Source organism: Gorilla gorilla, chromosome 4 (assembly GCF_029281585.2).
Source record: "Gorilla gorilla gorilla isolate KB3781 chromosome 4, NHGRI_mGorGor1-v2.1_pri, whole genome shotgun sequence".
Classification (NCBI taxonomy): Eukaryota; Metazoa; Chordata; class Mammalia; order Primates; family Hominidae; genus Gorilla; species Gorilla gorilla.
In genome coordinates this window covers 13,466,214-13,483,177 of record NC_073228.2, presented here as the reverse complement: position 1 = coordinate 13,483,177, position 16,964 = coordinate 13,466,214, and the positions used below count along the sequence as shown (strand labels likewise).

Sequence of the window (16,964 nt, the reverse complement as noted above, 5' to 3'; positions counted from 1 at the left end):
CTCCCAGCACCTGCCTTTCCCTGTCTTCCCCAGGACAGCCAAGTCCTGGTGCCCTGGTGATCCCAGACACCCCCATGCCCAGTCTGCTGAGCGTGCAGCTCGTCCCCTGGCAGGACTGGGGCCCTTCGGAACAGCACTGCTTCCGCCTAGGCCAAGCCTCTCCTGTGGTCTCCATTGGAGCCCGTGAACATTCAGTGCCCAGAGTAGGGGCTATATAAATATTCTGGGGTTTGTTCATGGACGTCGGAGGTGCTCAGCAGCTCTGCTCCTGTGCTGGGGGCAAGGGAGAGGGTCCCCACGGCAACAGCAAGCACTGCCCATGGTTTGGGGTCCCCATTCTCTTGGTCATGGGGCCTCCAGCCCTGGGGCTGGGGAATGACTGAGGCAGAGGGAGCATAAGGAGAGGAGGAAGCAGCCACCCCAGGCACCTCTAATCTTGCTGGCAGACCTGTGTCACCAACACCGCTTTACAGATTAGAAGGCGGAGGCACAGGGAGTCCACATCACTGCCAAGCCGAGAGTCAGGGGTTAAGTTGGTGTATAAAGCAGGCTCTCAGCCGGGCACGATGGCTCACGCCTGTAATCCCAGCAGTTTGGGAGGCCGAGGTGGGTGGATCACCTGAGGTCAGGAGTTCAAGACCAGCCTGACCAACATGGAGAAACCCCATCTCTACTAAAAATACAAAATTAGCCGGGCGTGGTGGTGCACGCCTGTAATCCCAGCTACTCGGGAGGCTGAGGCAGGAGAATTGCTTGAACCCGGGAGGCAGAGGTTCAGTGAACCAAGATTGCGCCGTTGCACTCCAGCCTGGGCAACAAGAGTAAAACTCCATCTCAAAAAACAAAACAAAAATAAATAAATAAATAAATAAAGCGGGCTCTCCACCCAGGTTGTGGAGCTTGAGCAGCCCAGGAGGCATTCACATGTCCACACCCCACATGCTCCTGGTCTATCCTGGGGTGGGAGGACCTTGACACCGTCAACGCCCTGACGTGCGTTTCCTTTTGGAAGAGCACAATTGTCCCAGGCCGCTAGGCTGGCCTCCACTTACCTTTAGAGAGCCCAGTGCTTCTCAACCCCCAGCATGTGTCAGGATCACCTGAGGCATTTGTTTAAAATGCAGAAATGCTCATCCTAATAAGTGGGGCCCACGCTGGAGATTTTAACAAGCATCAGTGGGGGCGGGACGCTGACCCAGGCAGCTCCCCACTCCGAAGTCCCTGCACCCAGGTCGCCCCAGCCACTCCGCTGCACGCTCTGTGCCCCGGCATGGTTGTTCCCAAAACACATGGGCACATTTCCTCCCTCCTCCTCTTCCTCCCTCTCACCCTCCTTTCTTTCCTGCCGTTCCCTTTCAGCACCTCCTTTGCCCAGCTCCACTGATACCAGTAACAAAGCACTTTGTCTTTCTTTCCTAAGCAAAATTAATTATTCTCCCACCTGTATTTTGTTACACGTACGCTACCATACGTGTAACCTGTAATCTGATTCTGTTTTCAATGTGTTTGCCTAACCAGGCTGCAGGACCCTGGGAGGGCAAGAGCTCAATGGCGCCACACCACCCTTCGGTGCTTGGAACGTTGCAGAGAGGCAAGGAGGGTCTATCTGGCGTGTGAGGTCACAGGAAAGCCGACGAGCCAGTTACCTGACGTGACCCCAAGGCCGCAGGCAGGGGACTTTACCTGCACGGCAATCACAGACAAGACTTCCACTGAGATGCGATTAAACTCGTCAAAGCAGCCCCAGGCTCCCGTCTGGGCCAGGCCCTTGTAGATATTTCCACAGGACTGGAAAGGGCGAGATGGAGGAAGGAAGAGCTGGGAGGGTGGCAGGGAGGGCGGGCACTGCAGGGGCCTCCCCCTGCCTCTTCAGCTGTGTTCTCTCTCCCCAAAGCTTGCTCAGGCTCTGGTGCATTGGAGCCTTCCGCAGGCCAGCAGGCAGGTCAGCTTACTGCCCAGGGTAACACCGTGGAGGGCTGGGTACCAGGAAGAGCCCATCCTTTCACCCTTGATCCCAGAGCTCCCAGACCCCAGGGTGGAGACTTCCTGGAGTCCCTAATGAGGGGGCTCAGAGAAGCACATTTAAGTTCTAAACCTTGCATGTTTTCTCAGCCCTTTTCTTTCTTGCGTGGAGAGGAGAGGCAGTCCTCTAAGGCAGGATGGGGTCATGTCTAGCAGGCCAGAGGCTTTCCCTCAAGACATCTGTCTCTCTCTAGGCCCCACCTGGGCAATCAGAAGGACTCGTCCCATCTACACCTGGGATTCCAGGTGGATGTTAATTCCCTTCTAGGGAGATCCAACTTCAGATTTCACTTTTCTAAAATCCAGGAGGCGGATGTGGACTGCGTAGCCTTGACGGTGAACATGGGCTGCTGGTCCCATCCTCAGCCTCAGGAGGGGTCCCCCAGATTGTGGGGCTCAGATCCAAGCTGGGGAGGGGAGACCCGCTGCAGGCCTAGGGCCCAAAACTCAGGGTTCCATCCCCCTTGCCTTCCCGTCTTGCAAGAGGCTGCTGCAGCCTGGAGCTCCGAGGTATCCCCTCCCCTGCCTGGCCTTCTGTGAGCCGACGATGTCCTGTGCAGGCTCTAATGACTCATGGGACTGGGCACATCCCCTGCTCCCCTCCCAAACCCACCTGGACATTGCTTGTACCCCACCCCATGCTGAACCATGAGGGAGGTGCTCACCCCTGTGCGGAGTCCCCAGTTCGGGGCAATCTTACAACTGAAATTGAGAGAGGGCCACCTCCAGGGCAGGGGCTGGGGCAGGACATTTGGGGCTGTGTCTGTCGACCCTGGAAGTCTCTCCAGAGGGACCACCTGAGGGGGATGCTACCAGCAAGTGGGGGCCCTGGCACCTCCTCTCCAGTGCCATTCACAGGTATCCAGAGATCTAGAGTTTACTGTGGGGCCTCGGAGGACAGGGTGCTAGGATCTGCTTCTATAAAAGACGACTCTGGGTCCCTCCTCCGGACCCCGGCCGCGTACCTTGTAGTCCATCTGCTCGGAGCAGTTGAAGACGTAGACCATGGTGCCCAGGGCTCTGCCCAGGTCCTTGGTCGTCTCAGTCTTGCCGGTCCCAGCGGGGCCGGCGGGGGCTCCACCCATGATGAGATGGAGGGACTGGGTCAGGGTGATGTAGCACCTGCAAGTGACCACAGGTAAGCGCGTGTGCCAGTGACCCCACGGCCTCCCTGCTTTTATTTTTTTGAGACAGAGTCTCACTCTGTCACCCAGGCTGGAGTGCAGTGGTACAATCTTGGCTCACGGCAACCTCTGCCTCCTGGGTTCAAATGATTCTCGTGCCTCAGCCTCCCAAGTAGCTGAGACTATAGGCGCCCGTCACCATGCCCGGCTAATTTTTGTGTTTTCAGTAGAGATGAGGTTTTGCCATGTTGGCCAGGCTGGTCTCGAACTCCTGACCTCAGGTGATCCACCCACCTCGGCCTCCCAAAGTGCTGGGATTACAGGCATGAGCCCCAGGAGACACAAGGGAGAGGGCAGAAAACCTTCAGGTGTGACGGAGGAACCACAACCATGGAGCAGAGGCAGCACAGGTGCCTTTCCCACCTGTGGCATTCAGGGAGGTGGGCACTGCTACGACGACCAGAGTCTGCTCGTGAGGGTCCATAAAACGTGACCCCAACTCAGCAGGCCCACAGAGGGGTGCAGGAACTCTCCCAAGGCCACACAGCCAGTGCTGGAACAAGGACACGGTGGTAGAACTGAATGTGAACACAGGTCCACCTGACGCAAATGCCCAGTCCTTCCAGCCTCCACAGCTGACATCCAAGTCGGACAGTTCCAAGAATCATGGGGAAGGGACCCACCAAGAGCACATGTGAGTTACTCAGGGACGGGCCTCACCTGTCAGTGAGTGGGGTGATGACCAGCCGCGGCGTGTTGCCCAGATACTCATAGGAATACTGGATTTGGGCATCGCAGATGTTGGCAAAGCAGTGTCGCTTCTCTTCGTCCCAGCGATGCCGGAGCTGGGCCTGCCAGGTGAAGGCCTGAGAACTCTCCACCTGCAGGATGAGCCGGAGCTCTTGTTGCCAGGTGGAATACAAGAGCTAGGGCTGGCTAAGGAAGGCCAGCATGCCTCCAAGGCCGGTCCCCTGGTGCCCAGGGAACCCTCCCTGGCCCTCTTTCCCCCTCCAGCACCCACATCCAACTGTATGGCCACCCTCAGTGGAATCTCGCTACAGAATGGCACTTCCAATGGGCGGGCACCGCTCATCTGACTGCTGTGTGTTGCTCACCAGGGGTGAGTCCGGGCAAGGAGGTTAGGAGGCAGCTGCAGCCAGCAACAGAGTCAGTGCCCCAGGAAGAGGAAGTGGCAGGGTCTGAAGTCCCTGAATGCACTGCCCTGAACCCGGTGTCCCCTTGCCCTTCCCCTGGCCCCTGGGACAGGGGCGCTCATGCCTTGGCCACGATCATTTTGGCCACCACGTCCCGTGCGTGCACATCGATGGTGCAGATGGTCATGATCTTCATCCTGTCGCCAGCGTTGAGGTTCCCAATGAGCAGCGTGATGAGTACGTTCAGCTGGCTAATCTGCGGGGGAGAGTGCCTTCGATGAGACACCACGGGTGCCCACATGCACTGGGGGGTCTTGTGGCTGGGTGCCCACAGCTGCATAGGGAACACCAGCATGCTTTTGTTTACAGTAATGAAAAACAAGAGCGCCCTTGGTAGGCCCCAGCCAGGCACTGGTTTCACCAGGGTGCGGCCCTGATGGGATACCTTGCAGTGGCTAGCACGGACATAGTAGAAAGAAATTCAAGGCCACGAGAGAGGGTGGATGAGAAGCAAAAACAGCTGACTTTAACGCCATCCAGAGTCTGTATATTTTTACATATAAATCAATTATACACACACAGAGTAGCAGGTTGCATAAGGGCCCTGCAGTGTCATGCTTGGGTTGTGGAATTACAGGTAAATTCTCCTTCTTTTCAAGATGATCTTTTGTTTCCGTATTTCTAACCAAGGACATTTTTTTTTTAAGACTCTCAGTAGCATTTGCCAATTTTCAGGCGAGAAATCAAAGTACATATTTCTGAAGGTGTCTGTTACTCGTGGGGAGAGGTCCCTGGGGCTGTGGTGCGTGGCTGTTATTTGGCCTGTGGAAACGACCATTTTGCGGGGCTCAGCCTCCGAGAAGAAGCCGCTCCAGGTACTCGCCCGGCAGGTTTCAGAAGGACACATGGGCCCACGCACCTGCTTTTTAAAGAAGTTTTAAAAACGTAACTAACGACACACTAGTAACACACCTGCTTTTTGTTATAATCTTTGATAGCGTTTTCATAGCCTTCCTCCAGCCTGGCAAATGCCAGGCCCACCTCGGTCGTCCACCAGATCTGGGTGCAAGTCAGGGCCACCTGAAAATAGATACCCCCCATTGCCCACACAGTGAGCGATCGCTGGCGCCCGCTAATGCAGACGTTCCTGCTGAAAGCTTAGACGGTTTTCCAGGGGACCACAGTTAACAGGGGAGCCCATGAACGCAAAGAAACTCGCCCCTTATCTCAGCCACGAGGCGCCGCCGAGCCCCCACCCGCCTCAGACCTGGGCTGGGTAGTCCAGGATCCACTGCTCCCTCGGCTTCTCTTCGTAGGTCACCACGGCCTCTGGGATTTCGTGCCGGAGGGTAGAGCACATTCGGTCCAGCACTCGATTCAGCCACACTTCCACCTGGGGACGGGAGCCACAGTGACCCATACAGCCATGTGTGCCTGCCTCTACTTCCAATAATTTTGTTTGTATTTGTTGTAAAGAAAAACATTTGTCATCATCCTCATCCCAGGGGCACACAGGTCAAGGATTTTACAGAGCAGTAACAGTGACACACCTTTTCTTTTCTTTTTTTTTTTTTTTTTTAAGACGGAGTCTTGCTCTGTCACCCAGGCTGGAGTGCAGTGGCATGATCTCGGCTCACTGCAAGCTCCACCTCCCGGGTTCACGCCATTCTCCTGCCTCAGCCTCCCGAGTAGCTGGGACTACAGGTGCCCGCCACCACTCCCGGCTTTTTTTTTTTTTTTTGTATTTTTAGTAGAGGTGGGGTTTCACCATGTTAGCCAGGATGGTCTCGATCTCTTGACCTCATGATCCGCCCGCCTCGGCCTCCTAAAGCGCTGGGATTACAGGCATGAGCTACCACGCTTGGCTACACATTTTCTTCTTAAATTGAGATAGGATCTGGCTCTGCTGCCCTGGCTGCTGTGCAGTAACTGCAGTCCTGGCTCACTGCAGCCTCCACCTGTGGGCTCAAGCGATGCTTCCACCTCAGCCTCTTGAGCAACTGGGACTACAGGTGTGCACCACCACACCCGGCTAATCAAAGACTCACTTAAAAAATGTGGCTGGGGTCCAGGCGCAGTGGCTCACGTCTGTAATCCCAGTACTTTGGGAGGCCGAGGTGGGTGGATCACCTGAGGTCAGGAGTTCAAAACCAGCCTGGCCAACATGGTGAAAACCCGTCTCTACTAAAAATACAAAAATTAGCCGGGCATGGTGGCAGGCACCTGTAATCCTAGGTACTCTGGAGGCTTAGACAGGAGAATCACTTGAACCCGAGAAGTGGAGGTTGCAGTGAGCCAAGATCGTGCCATTGCACTCCAGCCTGGGCGACAAGAGTGAGACTCCATCTCAAAAACAAACAAAAAACAAATGAACAAAAAAAAAACCATACTCACAAAAGTAACTGCTACTGGGAGAAAAAAACCCTCAAGTGGACATGAGGGTAGATTTTTTTTTTTTGGAGATGAAGTTTCACTCTATTACCCAGACTGGAGTGTAGTGGCGTGATCTCGGCTCACTGCAACCTCTGTCTCCCAGGTTCAAGTGACTCTCATGCCTCAACCTCCCGAGTAGCTGGGACTACAGGTGTCTGCCACCACACCTGGTTAATTTTTGTATTTTTAGTAGAGACCAGTTTTGCCATGTTGGCCAGGCTGGTCTTGAACTCCCGACCTCAGATGATCCGCCCACCTCGACCTCCCAAAGTGCTGGGATTATTGGCATGAGCTACCGCGCCTGGCCAGATTTTTCCTTTTAACTGTAAACACAGTGCAGGCAGGCCTCGCTGTGGTCTGCAGTTCTGTTTGTAAGGGGTAAGCCCAGGAAGCGAATCTAGACAGATGCTGTCACCACCCCACCCACCCCATCCACGCAAGCAGGCCACACGTGTGCTGTGTTCAACTCTTTGAACCTCAGGTTTTCTCGAGATTTTTTTTTTTTCTTCCTACAACTGATTTACCTCTGCATTGTATTTTCCTCAGGCTGATGTTAAAATGGTTTCTATTGCTTGATCAATAGTTGGATAATGAGACAGGGGAGTGGGCAGCCCGGAAGTTTTCTGACGGCAGAAGGAGCCTGCCCTGAGCCGGGGGACGCGCTTGCTGGGGAAGGAAGAGTCTGTGGAGACCGCTCAGAGTGGTGGGCTGTGCAGCTGATTATTTCAGACAGGTGATGGGAATTGGCAGTTCAGAGATGTGCAACCCCTTTTAAAGCAGTCCCTTTGGCAAAAGCCATGGAAAGGATTCAATGATATTAACAGGGCTTTTTTTTTTTTTTTTTTTTTTTTTTGAGATGGAGTCTCACTCTGTCACCCAGGCTGGAGTGCAGTGGCGCGATCTCGGCTCACGGCAACCTCTGCCTCCCGGGTTCAAGCGATTCTCCTGCCTCAGCCTCCCGAACAGGGCTTTTCTCCCGTCCTTTCCCCTCCCCTTTCTCCCTAAGGATACACTCATGCTATATGGGTAAGGCTGTGCTAGAAATTCTACAAAAAGGTCCATCCCTTAAGTGTTTTCTAGAGAGGGAGAGGAGAGGAGCAGGGGCGGGCTGGCAGCTGCACAGGGTGCTGGTTCTCCGGACATCGCCATCTGAGGGCATGTGGCCCACACGCGTGCTGCACCCTTGTCCTGGGTTCCCTGCGTGGTGTGCACACACACTCACCTGCCCCGAGAGGTCGCATTCCTGATCAAAAACCATGTACTCGTCCTCCTTGCTGTACATTCCCAGGCCCACCTTGAGAGGTTTGTCATTGGCATCGAGCCGGAACTTCAGTTTACACAGGCTATCGAAGAGTTTGGACAGGTGGCGGCTCACCTGGGAGGAGGCAAAAAGCGGGAATTATGCAGCGGGGGATCTGAAAGGCATGTGCGTGGCTTGGGCTTTCCGTGGGTGGTTTTAGGCATCGTTCTTTTTGGAACGTACTCCCCATCTTTGATCAATGTTGACTAAACATGACTAAGTCAACAAAAGGAACCAGCGAAGACTGCTCTGAGTCAGGACACAGAAACCAGGTCAGGAACCGCAGCCCTTCTAAGCCAAACATCCATTCTGGAAGATTTCTTTTTGGTGGGGCGTGGTGGCTCACACCTGTAATCCCAGCACTTTGGGAGGCTGAGGCAGGTGGATCACCCGAGGTCAGGAGTTTGAGACCGGCCTGACCAACATGGAGAAACCCCATCTCTACTAAAAATACAAAATTAGCCAGACGTGGTGGTGCATGCCTGTAATCCCAGCTACTTGGGAGGCTGAGGCAGGAGAATCACTTGAACCCAGGAGGCGGAGGTTGTGGTGAGCCGAGATCGCGCCATTGCACTCCAGCTTGGGCAACAAGAATGAAACTCCATCTCAAAATAAAAAAAATTAATAAATAAGATTTCTTCTTTTTGAGAAGGTTCTGTCCCAGATCCCAAGCCACACACTCAGTCTATTCTTGCATATCCCTTCTTCTTGTGTATCCTCTAACCTTACGGTCAAAATAAAATGCAAGCGCTTTCCCTTCACCTAGTTAAATTTTTTTTTTTTATTTTGAGACAGAGTCTCACTCTGTCGCCCAGGCTGGAGTGCAGTGGTGTGATCTTGGCTCACTGCAACCCTCTGCCTCTCGGGTTCAAGCAATTATCATGCCGCAGCCTCCTGAGTAGCTGGGATTACAGGTGTGAGCCACTGTGCCTGATCTCTTTTCTCTTTTAGAATAGCCCCAAGGAGGCACCTGTTCCTTGCTCTTGGGACCCTGAGATTTAACCAGCGGACCAGAGCAAGACCCACTGAGAGGTGTGTCTTTCGGAAACAGTGTCTTACTAAGCCTCTGGCAAACGACCCATTTTCTAGAAGGAGAAAATGAGGCAGAGAGGCAAATTAACTTCTCCAAAGCCAGGCCAAGTGCAGAGCAGGATGTGAGGTGAGTCCCGCCACGTTTCTGCCATGGCTGGGGACCCCAGGGCAGCTTCTGGTGCAGAGGGCCTCCTGGAGATGATGGGGCACGTCCAAGGACACTTACCCCACCCTAGGGCGGTTGAGGTAGAGGTGCCCGCCTGGGGTCTGGCATGATGTTGGCTTAAACACTGGAATGCAAGGGGCCCCGCCTACCTCCACGGGGTCATTGCCATTGGAGAGAATGTCCAGGAGGTCAGCCGAGGAGACAAAATAGAACCGGGGGAAAGCCAGTCTTTTCGTCTCTAAATACTCTGCCAAAGCCTTTTCACAGATGGCCAAGCTGGGAGGAAGGAAGGAAGTAGAGGAGGCCGGTGACCCTACTCTGTAGGGATGTCTGCCACCCACCCTATCGGCGAAGGAAACTGATCATACTGGAGATGCCTGGACTGCTGTTCACAGGCCTGGTTTAATTCAGAATCTCCTACCGGAGGCTCTCGTTTCTTTGCCATCCCCTGACCTTGTGGGCACTCCTAGGCAGGAGGGAGCATCATTTATTCTCCGGGTCATTGCTTCCTTCAAGGCCAAGGCATCACGTGGTGGGATGAGGCCGGGGAGTGTGTGCTCCCCAGGGAAAGGCAATTGATTAACCCAGGACCCATGGTTTTGCCCTGTCCTGGCCAGCAGGCTGCACAAGACTTAAGTTCCATCAGACTTAAGACTTAGGGAATCTGCACCACTGACTCCCCTGGTCTGGACAGGTGTGAGCCGCACCTCTTCTTCAGGGCCTCCAGTTTATCGTAGAGGCCGGGTTTGCTGGTGGCTTCCACCACGTTGGGTGTTTTCACTGCATCTTCCATCAAGGCCTGGGAAGAGAAGGGGATCGCCAAGGCATTAGGGATCGCCACACACAGTCATTTCTGAAGTGCGTGGGAACCACCGGGCTGTGCTCACCTTGAATTCCTGGTCAATGTTGTCAAAGCGCTGGGAGTCCCCCGGGAGCTGGGCGCGGATGTCTTCGGAGCCGATGAAGATGCTCTCCAGGTGGCTCCAGGTTCGCTGGACCTCAAACCAGATGGAGATGACGGAGTCCGCCGTGGACAGCTTCTGCTGCCAGCTCGTCACCTCCTTCAGGAAGTGGGCCAGGTACTTGGACATCATCAGGTTCTGCAGCTGCACCTGGTTGTCCTCCAGCGTCTCCACCAGCACCTCGCTGGACTTGAGCATCATGGTGCCTGTCCGCGGGTGCGGCTCGTGCTGGAATTCCATCATGCTCCAGGTACTGTCCAGGGCTTTCAGCACCTTTTGGGGGAACAGAAAAATAAGGTCACTGAGCATTTGGTATGCAAAGCTCAGGCAGGACCCAGAGTTTCCAGGACAGAGACTGAAGCTCCATGATCAGAAAGCAAAAAGGCTCAAACCAACGTATTCACAGGAGCCAAAGGCAGATCCAACCCGAACCTTCATCCCCCAATGATGGATGCACGCGATCTCTGTCCATATAATGGAACATAAGCCACTAAAGGAATGAAGTACAGACACCTGCCACAACGCGGATAAACCTGAAGACCCTAGGCTGAGTGAAAGAAGCCACACGCGCAGACCACATAGTGCACGCAAAGGAGTTCAGAACGTGCCACCCCAAAATATGCTATCCGGCAACTGACGATTTTGAGTCAGAGGCACTTGAAGGGCAGCAGACGCAGGACTCTCTCTCTGAGCCTCATGCTGTTCCTGGGAAGCAGGAGATGCAATTCCCAGGTGAATGATGCTCTTCTGATACCAGAATGAAACGATCATTCTCATCACTAGGATGGGAAGTGGAGGCAGAAAGAATCCTGTCCGCTCAGACCGTTTTAGAATAGCTCTCACCTTCCAGCCTCTTACACAGATTACTTTTCCACAACTTACGCTTTCTGCAACTCAGTACTTAAGTGTTCACCTCTAACTGCGTTTTGGAGTCTTCCTTTCCTCCCATACCACAGAAAACTTGGATTTAAATAATTTGCATACTTTTCTCCTCTTGGTCTATCTTACGTCAATGGAATTCTCAGACCCAGCTGGAAAAAACCCTAAAAGCGTAGTGAAAATGTAGCCTCCTCTACCTATGATGCCATTCCTATGAAAGTGTGGAAGAGGGGGATCTATAGAGGGGGAAAGTGGATTAGTGGTTGCCTAGAGCTGGAGATGGGGACACGTGAGAGGAAAGGGGTAGGGGATGATGGCTAAAGGATGTGGGTTTCTTTTTGAGGTGATGAAAATATTCTAAAATTTGTTAATTCTATTTTTTATTTTTATTTTTTAAAAAATTATAATTTTTTTTAGGGACAGGGTCCAGCCCAGGCTGGAGTGCAGCAGCATGATCACAGCTCACCGCAGCCTCCATCTCCTGAGCTCAATTCATCCTCCCACTTCAGCCTCCCAAGTAGCTGGGACTACAGGTGTGTGTCACCATGTGCCCAGCTGTTTTTTTTTTTGAGATGGAGTCTCACTTTGTCACCCAGGCTGGACTGCAGTGGTGCGATCTCAGCTCACTGCAACTTCTCCCTCCCAGGTTCAAGCGATTCTCCTGCCTCAGCCTCCCAAAGCGCTGGGATTACAGGCATGCGCCACCACGCCTGGCTAATTTTTGTATTTTTAGTAAAGATGGGTTTTCACCATGTTGGCCAGGCTGGTCTCAATCTCCTGATCTTGTGATCCACCCACCTTGGCCTCCCAAAGCATTGGGATTACAGGCGTGAGCCACCGTGCCCGGTCCCCAGCTAATTTTTTTAAATTTATTTATTTATTTTTTTGTAGAGATGGGGTCTGCCTATGTTGCCCAGGCTGGCCTTGTCTTGAACTCCTGGGCTCCAGCGATCCTCCCAGGGATCCTGCTGGTATTATAGGCAGGAGCCCCCACCCTCTGCTGTTGAATATGTGCTGATTACACACTTGCAACTATGCTAAAAGCCACTGCACACTTTCAACAGGCGAATTGTATGGTATGTGAATTATATCTAATAAAGTTTTTTTGTTGTTGTTTTTATTTTTGTTTTTAAAGCAAGTCAAAATGTGACAATTCAAACTCACAAAACAGGCTGAGGAGAGAGATTTGAAGCGCAAAAGGAGTTTTCCTGGATACTGGAACTGCCAGTGGCCAGTGGTGCATTAACAAGTTCAGGTACCAGCTGGGGGCCATCCCCCACCCATCCCCAACCCTCCCCTCAGCTCCGGAGTCAGAAGAAACAACTGACGTCCATGGAGGAGTCAGAAGGGACCACAGACGAAGATGCTGGAGGCAAAGGAAATGCGAGTTCCGGTTATTTACAAAATGTCCCAAACTATTGCATGTACGGGGCGGGCAGAGCTATAGCCACGAATTGGGTTTTCTAAGAAAAATTCCAGAAGTAGGCTGGAGCGGTGGCTCACGCCTGTAATCCTAGCCCTTTGGGAGGCTGAGGCGAGCGGGTCAGTTGAAGTCAGGAGCTCGAGACCAGACTGGCCAACATGGTGAAACCCCGTCTCTACTAAAAGTATGAAAATTAGCTGGGCGTGGTGGTGCACACCTGTAATCCCAGCTACCTGGGAGGCTGAGGCAGGAGAATCTCTTGAACCCAGGAGGTAGAGGTTGCAGTGAGCCAAGATCGTGCCACTGCACTCCAGCCTGGGCAACAGAGAGAGACTGTCTCAAAAACAATAAAAAATAATAAATAAACAAACAAATAGATTCCAGAAGTATTTTTTAAGATTTGTCACAGGTTGGGTAAGAAAGGTCCCCCAGACTTCCCGTGAGTGCCTTGGGGCTGCAGGACCCCTCTGGGCGCTCTCAGTGGTTGGGGGGGGGGGCGCAGTTTCAGGCTGATCCCACGTTGCACAGACAGCACCGCCAGCACGGCCTACCTTTTCCATGCCCGACTCCTTCACGGCCTTGTCCACGATGTTGTGGACCTCATCCTCGTAACTGTGGAGGTTCAGCTGCAGTAAATCTGCCAGGGTCGTCTCTTCTGACATTTTAAATTTCACCTAAGGGAAAATATCCAGGCAGGATTCATTTCAGGTCATGTGCACTCTGCAGTGGGCAGACATCATGATCCTTCACGGAGAGCCATTGCCGGGGCGCGATCCCGGGCTGCTGGAGGGAGGGAGGCGAGCTCTGCTTTGCCATTTTCAGCTCTGGGACTTGAGGAACTGACTTCTCCAAGCCTCACCCCTTCATTCCCTGTAAAACCGCATAAGAGCAGAACCCACCCGCACTGGGCGGAATTGCGGCCCCCCCCCACAAAAATTCACATCCGCCCAGAACCTTCACGTGTCACCTTATTTGGAAATAGGGTCTTTGCAGATACTAAGGATCTTGAGGTGAGTTCATCCTGGATTTTCCGGTGAGACATAAATCCAGGGCCAAGTGTCCTCATGACAGGAAGGAGAGGGAGATCTGAGGCACACAGGAAAGAGGGCCTTGTGGAGACCAAGGCAGAGATAGGCATGATGCAGCCACAGGCCAAGGAATGCCTGGAGCCCCCAGAAACTGAAGGAGGCAGGAAGGACCCTCCCCCGGAGCCTCTAGAAGGAGTGCAGCCTGCTGACACCCTGATTTCAGAGTCCTGGCCTCCAGCACTGTGAGAACACACAGGTCTGTTTTCTTTCTTTCTTTTGAGACAGAGTCTCGCTTTGTCACCTGGGCTGGAGTGCATCTTGGCTCACTGGAACCTCCACATCCCGGGTTCAAGCGATTCTCCTGCCTCAGCCTCCCCAGTAGCTGGGACTACAGGCACGTACCACCACGTGCAGATAATTTTTGTATTTTTAGTAGAGACGGGGTTTCACCAAGTCGGACAGGCTGGTCTCAAACTCCTGAACTCAGATGATCCGCCTGCCTAGGCCTCCCAAAGTGCTGGGATTACAGGCGTGAGCCACTGCGCCCCCGGCTAGATCTGCTGTTTTAAGCCTCCTGGTTTGTGGTCCTTTGTCATGGCAGCCCCAGGAGGTGAATCCACCACCTTTGGCAGCTGCCGCGTTCACAATAGGCAAAGCGCTCTGTGGCAGTGGCCGAATCACAGGTACTGTTACTCTAGCACCAAATCACCGTTACTCTAGTACGAACATACCAGGTACTTGCCTAGTGCCACCCACTTCCCAAATCGCTTCCACGTCCCTTGTCTAATATTCTTTTTGGTGTCACATAGTCAGATGTTTCTGAGCATTGATTCTGAGCCCACTGTGGAATTTTAACCAACAGATGGAACCTTGCATCTCTAATCACATTTGGGGACATGTGTGCCCGAGGCTCACCAAGACCTCAGCTGTGCCCAGCTCCTTTCATGGAGATATTTAAGCTGGTTGTTTATCACCGCCCAAGCATCTCTCCCAGGGCACCCGGAAGGGGCACATGAACCTGTTACCAGGCATCTGGGAAATTTTTTGTCTCAACACTCGAAAGGCACCCCCAGGGGCTGGCTCCCAGACACCCAGATCCCTGGGGAGCAAGTGGGTGCCCCTGTGCCCTCAGGGTGGCCTGCATAGCTGGGTTTGCTTTTCCTTCCTTGGGCCTAGGGAGCAGAAGGGCTCTGAACAGTGTGGTGGGGGCGGAGCGGAAGCCTCTAACACTCCTCCTAGGTGGGCACCCTCCTGGGCTGGCCGGGACTTAATGAGAGATGGAGGGAACCATTTGTCCCCATTCTCCTACTTCCTGCATAGGTAGGGATCTCTTGGGAAGGCGTGGGCTAAGCATTGCCGCTGTGCAGGCTTTGGGCCACACTGCCCTTGGTCCTTGGGGTATGTTCTCGCCGTTGTTCTTGCATTCTTTCATGCCAAGACCTGTCCCAGCCTTTCTGCTTGTCTTCACGGTTCTCACTCCTAAGGCCCAAGCCAAATTTCACACTCACTCAGAGCTTTTTCTTCCCTTCCCACCCCTTGAAGGTGGTGCTCTCGTCTAGGTCTCAGGATCATCACTAAATATCTCCTGCACTTGGCATTCAATCCTGATTATGGAGGTTGGCAGAATTTGCCACCAAAGTATGCCACTTTGGCTTAAGGTTTATTTTGAGCTGAAGGCACTTGAGAAGAAACAGATACAAGAGAAGCTCTCTGCCCTCCCCCTATTTGCCTACAAGCAGGAAATAAATTTGCCAAGGAGTCCCACCGCCCCCTCTACCAAGAATGATAGAAGTTAATCAATGGAGGCCAGGTGCGGTGGCTCACACCTGTAATCCCAGCACTTTGGGAGGCCAAGGCTGGTGGATCACCTGAGGTCAGGAGTTTGAGACCAGCTTGGCCAAGGTGAAACCCTGTCTCTACTAAAAATACAAAAAAATCAGCCAGGCGTGATGGCATGTGCCTATAATCCCAGCTACTTAGGAGGCTGAATCAGGAGAATCACTTGAACCTGGAAGGTGGAGGTTGCAGTGAGCTGAGCTTGTATCACTGAACTCCAGCCTGGGCAACAGAGAGAGACTCTAACTCAAAAAAAAAAAAAGGAAAAAAGAGTTAATTAATGGAGACAGCTTCAGCCCCTTATCAGCCCAGAGGAAGGGGAGGAATCTACACAATGCACCTTACTGAAGCTCACCTCATCCTGCTGTAAAGCAAAAATAAAATCCTAAGCCCCCGAACAAACTGAATGAACCCCACCTCTGCTAGGGGCATTCCAAAGTAAACCGGAAAAATGAGTTCAGGCCATGACGGGAAGGGGGTTGGGGGACAGGCCTCATTATACCCCCCTCCCTTTGGGATTCAGGCACAGCTGACCAGCATTAACATCAACACAGAGAACCTAAGACTGACCAGACAGAATGTTTGTAACAACATGATACATCACATGACAGATAGCAGGCCCTGAAAGAAATCGCAGTATTTTACCCCAAAATATGTTTCTTTGACATAGTTTGAAATAGTCCTGTAAAGCTGTCTCTTGTAGGGGAAATCTGCATTTTGTAGAGAATCCCCTTCTCTTTCCTGGTCTTTTCCTATTTTGTTAGAGACAGAGTTTCACTCTGTCACCCAGGCTAGAGTGCAGTGGCATGATCTCGGCTCACTGCAACCTCCACCTCCCAGGTTCAAGCAATTCTCCTGCTTCAGCCACTCAAGTAGCTGGGACTACAGGTGTGCGCTACCATGCTCGGCTGATTTTTGTATTTTTAGTAGGGATGGGGTTTCACCATGTTGGCCAGGCTGGTCTCAAACTCCTGGCCTCAAGTGATCCACCCACCTCGGCCTCCCAAGGTGCTAGGATTACAGGCATGAGCCACCACGCCCGGCTTTCCTCTATTTAATCTGTCTCTCATCAGTCTAATTTACAGGAGCCCTAGCCAGGGAACCTAAGATGGATAGATGGAAAAATATTTTTTTTCCTCCGCTGTAATTGTCAGTACTATTATTTCTCTGCTTCCTTGAGAGCAGGGGCCATGTCTCCTTTCTCTCTGTATCCTTTGCAGCTAGGTGGGGCCTCTGCAGAGTAGCTGCTTAAAGTCATTTTGTTCAGTGTTGGCTGAGAGAGGTGAGCGTTCCTGTTAGCCTTCTGGAGGTGTCAAGGCCAGTGCCTGCCAGTACTGTGGGATATTCCTGGAAAGATTCAGGTGCTAAGACTCTGAGTTCCTGGGGTCATGAGGACCCTAGTGAAGCTGTTCATTTGCCCCAAACTTCCTGAGCCTTATGAACATGCAACCTACAACCAGAACTGCCTACCTAATTTGCAGGGCCCAGTACAAAATGGAAATGCAGGAACTCCTGTTCAAAAATTACTAAGAATTGGCTGGCGCAGTGGCTCATGCCTGTAATGCCAGCACTTTGGGAGGCTGAGGCAGGCGGATCATGAGGTCA

The 16,964-nt window shown here is 52.7% G+C and overlaps 1 protein-coding gene across 2 annotated transcripts in view; it reads right to left on the bottom strand.

The window, feature by feature from the left end:
- DNAH17 (dynein axonemal heavy chain 17) overlaps positions 1–16,964 on the bottom strand; it is a 155,801-nt gene that overhangs the window by 73,083 nt on the left and 65,754 nt on the right. The window contains exons 27-37 of one of the 2 annotated variants that reach the window (XM_055388775.2): positions 13,047–13,169; positions 10,119–10,466; positions 9,939–10,030; positions 9,381–9,507; positions 7,956–8,108; positions 5,568–5,693; positions 5,273–5,380; positions 4,425–4,556; positions 3,867–4,027; positions 2,988–3,144; positions 1,684–1,788 (exon numbers count right to left, since the gene is read on the bottom strand). In XM_055388775.2, the coding sequence (XP_055244750.2) occupies positions 1,684–1,788; positions 2,988–3,144; positions 3,867–4,027; positions 4,425–4,556; positions 5,273–5,380; positions 5,568–5,693; positions 7,956–8,108; positions 9,381–9,507; positions 9,939–10,030; positions 10,119–10,466; positions 13,047–13,169 (1,632 nt within the window). Of the gene's footprint in view, positions 1–1,683; positions 1,789–2,987; positions 3,145–3,866; positions 4,028–4,424; positions 4,557–5,272; positions 5,381–5,567; positions 5,694–7,955; positions 8,109–9,380; positions 9,508–9,938; positions 10,031–10,118; positions 10,467–13,046; positions 13,170–16,964 lie in introns of those variants that run through there. The other variant, XM_055388774.2, reaches the window with a different exon arrangement.